This window comes from Chinchilla lanigera, unplaced genomic scaffold (assembly GCF_000276665.1).
Source record: "Chinchilla lanigera isolate Chin_1 unplaced genomic scaffold, ChiLan1.0 scaffold00012, whole genome shotgun sequence".
Lineage (NCBI taxonomy): Eukaryota > Metazoa > Chordata > Mammalia > Rodentia > Chinchillidae > Chinchilla > Chinchilla lanigera.
Window position 1 is genome coordinate 5,856,747 of NW_004955413.1, and position 6,852 is coordinate 5,863,598.

The following is a 6,852-nucleotide window of genomic DNA, read 5'->3' on the forward strand; positions in this document are numbered from 1 at the left end:
AGGGTAAATTTGAGTAATGTGTAGAAATAAACCTGGCTCTTGAGACCATATTGATAAGTGAAATTAACCAGAGGCCAAAGGACAGCAAGATAAATATCACACTGATTTTCTTAGATAAGGACCCAAAAGATAAGTCAAAGAGTAAAGTAAAAGAGGGATGTTAAGAAACAGGGAGGTAGACTTCCTGAAAATGGGAAGGGGACATGAATGGGGAGGAGAGAGGAAGTAAAAATAATCAAGATGTTATATGTGTACAATTCCCCAGATGTATGTAACTATTAAATATTACAAAGATATACCAATGATGAAAAAAGAAAAAATCTTCTCAAAATGTACAAAACACTCAAAATCATGTAGGAGAAACCTAAAAAGGAAATGTAGGCAATACTTTCTTGTACAAGAAATAAAATATATAAGAAACAAAAGCAAAAATGGACGCATAAGATTGCATCAAGCTAAAAACATTTGCACAGCAAAGGAAACAATCAATAAAACAGAAAAATAGTCAAAATATTTGTGAAAATGCTCAAAATCTCTAGTCACTGGAGAAGTGCATATTAAAACTGCACTTAAATATTACCTCACCACTATTAGAACTGCTGTTATTCAAAAGGTGAAGGATAATAATAAATGTTGGCAAGGATGGGGAGAAAAGGAAGCTCTCACCTACTGCTGGTGGGAGTGTACATTTGTGTCCAGCCATTCTGGAAAATAGTATAGAGTTTCCCCTACAAAGTAGAACTAGCATTACCATAAGGCCTAGCAATCCACATGTGGACAAATATCCAAAAGAATTGACTTCCGTGTTTGATGCAACATCACAATATGGAGGCAGGGGCTGGGGATTTAGCTCAGCAGCAAAGCGCCTGCCTGGCAAAAACGCAAGGTCATGAGTTCGATTCCTGGTACCGGAAGAAAAGACAAAAAAAAGAAAAAAAGAAACAACATGGAGGCAAACTACATGTGTGACCACAGATGAATGGAGAAAGGAAATGTGTACATATGCACACTGGAACACTATAATGCCTTATAAAAAGATGGAAGTCCTGTCATTTGGTAACACTACAGATGCAACTTATGAGGGTATTATGTTTGGTAAAGTAAGCCAGGAACAGAAAGACAAATATCATGGTATTTCATTTCCATGTACAATCTTTAAAAAATGATAGAAACAGAGAGTACTAAAGTGTGTACCAAAGAGAAGGGGAACAAAAGAAAAAGGAATAATATTGACCAAAAAGTTCACCTTAGCTAAACTGGAGGAGTAAGTTTTACTGGCATAATGACACAATTAATGTATTCTTAAAACTACTAAAAGAATAGGTTTTCAACACCTTCAACACAAAAAACTGGTAAGTTGGTGATATAAGAGATAGGTGAATTATCTTGATTGAATCTCAGTGTACAGATAGATAAAAAAATCAAGTTACCCCCTCAGTACACACAAATATTACTTTAATTTTAAAATGAATTAGTAACGTATGTTTTATTATTCTACTTATTGAAAATTAGAAAGAAATATTCAGACAAGTTTCTCAAAATTGCTAAATAAAAGCCTCTCAAAGGTTTATGTTTGGTATTGAATATTGCAAATATTTGCAAAGGTGCAGAAAAGCCACCAAATTAAAATTGAATATTTTTACTTCTGATTAGCGAAGTGTTTGTTATCACTAGTTCCCTAAATTTCCAATACAACTTTTCCTCCTTATTTTTAGCTTCAAGAAGATGGCACAGTACAGCGAGTAGAAATTAAAGCCACCCACGTCTTTTTCTATCTACAGAGTGTAAGTTTACTGTCGTAATTCGGTTTAGGTATTGTATGTGCCGGAGGCACAATGTCATTTCTTTCTGTTTTGCTATATTTCTTGCTGTTTTCTTGTAAGGGAGTAGTGCCAAATGATCATTGTTCAAATAATTCCAAATATTTGACATAGAGAGAAATTGATGGAATACATTTAATATGCATAATAATATCAATTTATTCTCAGATTACTCAAAAGAAAATCCAGTTCTCATTCTCCATTGAACAAGACACACTTGTGTCCAACACCAAGCCTGCATCTGTTCAGCTCTATGATTACTATGCAACCGGTAAGAATTTCACTTTTAATGCCAGATATGTTCTAAATCTGATTAGATACACGATGGTTTTCATTTTCTCTACTGATGTTATCATTCCTGTTCTTGAAATATTCTTTATTTCATGTTTTGTAACATTTTATATCATTTAATACAAAATTCTTGAGTTCAATAGCAAACAGACCTTGAGATTTATTCTGTTTATAAAAGAACTTCAAGATTTTTCCTAAATTATCTTCTCACTAAACTGTTGGTTTAAATTACTAGAGAATAAACGTGAAGTAGTCACTCTTTCTGAATAAATTATAGATTCATGCAAAACAGAGCTGGTTTCTGTGAATGTTGACATGCAGTTTATACAATAGTATGAATTAGAAGACAGTATTTCTGTTTCAATAGAAAATAAAAGAGGTGCTATTAGAGAACTGGTGGAAATAGTCTGATAAAGCATATATTTATCACTCCTTGCAATTTGGTGGTGAGCCAGGTTGCTGATTTATGTTGCCTGATTCAGAGTGGCTCAGCCATTTTCTGTATAAATTGCTTCTGTGTCTATGGCCAACTGATAGATCAACTGGTTGGCTGACCCAGGACAGCCCACCCTGGTTCTCGCAGGTGAGAAACTTAGTTGGAGTCTGGCCGGCTGACTGCCAGCTGAGTTAACTTATTCTGGTCTTTCATCCTTCAACAGACTCACTTGGACATGTATCTCCCTAGTGTGATATCAACTATTTATCCATGTGTTGCCAAATACTGCTGCATTTTCAAGCAATAGAGAATATAGAATTGTAGCTACTTTGTCATATAATTTTCTGTTTCTGCTTTTTTAAAACTGGGTTTTTATTGTGTTATTGCTTTTGCTCAGAAAAAGTAAATTCCTACTAACAACACAAAACAGATGGCAGATGAAGAACTCTACAATGGGTCTTCTAACTTGAAACTGAAGCTTATTGGTCCTCCTGTGCATTCCTTAGATTAAACTTATGCATATTAATAAATTAAAATACAGGTTTAATAACTTTATCAATCAAAATATGAAAATGACAGGTTAATTAATTTCAAGTCAGATTATAACACCCAATAAATGATTCATAGACTTTTAGTAAACAAAGAAGCTACTATTTCCATATAACTGTAATGATAAATAGTTCAGCCACAAACAGAGAGTGTTTATCTACAAATAATGATTTACAAACTTTGGGTACTCTAACATTCAGGAAGCATATCTTTGTTTCCATAAACCTCAAGGATTGAGTTAAGTTTTCACTGTCCCTCCAACTATTGAAATAATAAATATTTTCTACACTAGAAAATTAAGTGCTAATCTCAGGTTTTAGCATGCATCATGTACCTGAAACATTTAAGACCAGTGACATGCATAAGCATGCAATGTGACGGGAAAGGAAATCGATGTGGAAATTGTCAAGTCAATTCTTATATTACCACAAATATAGGGGAATTTATTTCTAAACAGAGATAATTAAGAAGCTTTCTTGAGCAGTGCTCTGAGACTGTTTCTAGTAACAACTACTCTCTTCCAGATGAATTTGCAGTTGCAGAATACAGCACACCATGCAATCAGATATCCTCTGAAGCCTTCTAGATCTGGGATAAGGGAAATGAGACGGACAAGAAGATGGCACTTTGGAACTGAATTATATATCAAATGACTCTTTCCACTGTTTCAACCAAATAAAAGATTCAGAATCCCCAGCATGCTCCTATACTACAGTTCTCCCACCAACAGCATCCACCCTCAAGCACACCACCACCAACCTGACACTATCCACATGACTGTCCCCCATGGAGTCCCCGTAGCCAGCTTGACTTGTAAGGAAGCACAGTGGGAAGTGCAGGGTCAATGGGTCCAAGTGCAAAGTTCAACCTGTAGAGACCAGAGCCACTACATGAATACTCCTGTATTCCAGCCTCCAGTCTGGGAGCTCTGGAAGGTGTTCGAGATATCTCTCATGATGTGCCCTGCAAATCAGCCTCCACTTTCTCCTAGAGCAGCCTCAGTACTCCTTAAATTAGTATTTTTTCCTTTTCTTGCACAGTCTCCCTCATCTCTTCTTCTTGTTTCCTGAAATAAATTATCTATATCCAAGTCCTTGCCTTACTTTTTGCTTTTAGGGGAAAAAACATATCACATTAATCACTGAATAAATAACAAAATGTTTTGCTAAATATAGAATATTCTCATGTACTAAGAACTTAATTCTGATAGGCCTTTTGAATAAATTTCTGGAAACCATAGAAAAGTAAGACTGTCATAATATTTAAATATAAATAAATTTATTTTAACAGCTATTGTTTCATAAAACCTGACAAGAATCTGTGTATCTTAACTTTAATTTCAAAATTAAATTTTCACTCTCAGTATGAACATATCATGCAAAATACCATTCTACCTCTCTGCCCATGTCCCATTATCACTTGGAAGATAAATTCTGAAAATATATCTGAAGAATTCCTTTGAATATGAAATATGTTTACTTAACTTAATTAGATCAAACATTCATTTGTATAATTCAATTGAGCATAGATGTATATTATATATAAACTATTTTTAAACATGTGTCTAAAAGTGTATAGTTGCATGTTAGTATTAAGATAAAGGAATAAATCTGTGCTATTTTCAAGCCCAAAGTGTGAGGCTTTCCATAGTAGCAATGGAAAATGAATGTACTGTCTCTCAAATATCTTAAATTAATGAACTTCAGAATTTCAAATATCACTCATGATTCTTAAATTCCTCATAGCCTTGGTTCATGCCTGCTTGCCCAAATCTCACTGAAGGAATAATATTCTTCCGGGTGTATTGATGCAGATCCAAGTCCTATGTATTAAGCTTATTTCTCCCTGATAGCTTTTATACCCATCAATGATGGCCATCACATTTGCCTCAAAAATCTATATTCTAAAGGAGAAATATAGCATTAGTTTCTTAATTCTCTTAGGTCTCTTGGTGGCTTTTCACTATATTTCAACTAGTCATGAAGGCTTTAACCTTTAACTGTTGTAGAAAGCTTTGCATGAAACAGCCAACGTCTAGGCCTCAAAATTGCTGTATTTCACTTTTCCTCTCTCATTGTGTTAACTACTTTCAGTTCTTGATGTAATCAAGAGGAAAAATCATATGGCCACTCTGGAAAGGGCAAAAATATGGAGACAGCAGAGAGCTCAATGTTTCCAATGTTAAGGAAAGTAAAGGCAACAAGCAAAGGATAAATAGACACAGGTCGATCAAGTCCACAATCTCCTGAATGAATGTATGGTGAAGGCTAAATAAAAGAGGCAAATAGAATGATTTCAGGGCACCAGGAGGATCAAAGTCCTTCTCTCAGGGCTAAGACCAAGACCTTCTTTGGGTGGCCCATATTTATTTAGTTATCAGAAGAAGGGAAGGGAGTACTCAAGAAGGGCGGAACCACTGAAGGACTGCTCCAAGTAAGGTATTAAATTAATCTACCCAGGAGTGAGATGCCTGAGGCTACAGTCTTTATCTAGTTGAGGTTGCATCCAGGTGTCCTTGGCTGTGATCTTGTCTTGTCCTTTGAGGCTTTCTGGCTTCATCCACCATTACAGGCCTCAATAGGGATCAGTGACTCACAAGGTTCACTTACTATGAATCCACCGTTCATCTCCAGAAAAGGAGCCTAGTCCTTGGACAGATTTACAAGTAAACATGAAAAGATTATTGGTTAATTTAAGTCATGCTCATGGCTGCTTCATTATGGTCTCCATCACACACACCCCAATCCAGAAAATCTGCTTCAGCAGCAAAAGACTCAATGCCCCCCACCCCAGCACCAACAAGTCAATAAACTTCAATATCCAGAAGAAAACAAACCAAAAAAAGTGAGGGGAATATGCTATGAAACAAAAGCAAACTCTCATCTCTTTCCAAAATCCCACTGGCCTCCCATATGACACATGGAAGTAACTCCCCACCTGTTAGATGGCAGATGTGCCAAATTTGTGTCTCCTGATAACAAAGAATGGCCTTTGTTAAGAGTAGGACAAAGGTTAAAAGTCAGAAAGGTTTATTGAGAAAACCTCTGAGAAGCAGGAGGAGTCCCACATAGAGGGTGCCACCAAGGCTCTTTATCAAGGGTATTTTATATAGCAAAGTCACAACTTGGGTACTCATGGGTCAAACTACAATCAACCTAGAGGATTAAAGTATAGTTGCTTAGCTAATAGTGGTCCAATAGGAAATCAAAGCACATAATAAGGGTGTATTAGCTGATCTATAATTTCTCATGCAGAAAGAACAAATGCGTTCCTAGAGAGGGATGGGGCTATGGGCCAGGGTGTTCTGACCACCCACCAATGCATGTGATGCATTCTCTAGGCTCACTGGACCAGGTGGCATTAATTACAATTTAATCTTAAACTGATGTTTATTTCTAGGGTTAGGATTAGACTATCTGGTCTCCATCTTGAGACTTGGCACTCTTTAAAGTCACCTCCAGCCACAATTTTGCTGTGTCTTATCTTCTGCACTGACTCCCTCAAGGGTCCAATTCCTCTCTGACTGCATACTAATTTCTGACTAACTCAGCTGTCCATAATACTGTCACACATCAGACCTCACAAGTTAAGAAGTGCATTATATAACACATCAAAAAACAGAGATCAAAGTAGACCACACTGAGGAGCTAATAGAAGAAAACATTTGCGAGGAGCTGGTTATGTGAAATCTACAGAGGAGCAATGCAGGAGACCTTAAAAAAAAATGCACAAAGGCTCTATGTTAAGCAGAGCTGA

The 6,852-nt window shown here is 36.2% G+C and overlaps 1 protein-coding gene across 1 annotated transcript in view; it reads left to right on the top strand.

Moving 5' to 3' along the window:
- The window catches only part of LOC102020994 (ovostatin-like), a 65,825-nt gene extending 61,418 nt beyond the window's left edge, over window positions 1-4,407 (top strand). Inside the window, exons 34-36 of the mRNA XM_005378886.2 lie at window positions 1,716-1,784; window positions 1,989-2,091; window positions 3,621-4,407. Coding sequence (XP_005378943.1) covers window positions 1,716-1,784; window positions 1,989-2,091; window positions 3,621-3,682 — 234 coding nt within the window. The 3' untranslated portion in view covers window positions 3,683-4,407. The remainder of the gene's footprint in view (window positions 1-1,715; window positions 1,785-1,988; window positions 2,092-3,620) is intronic.
- Window positions 4,408-6,852: the final 2,445 nt, after the last annotated feature.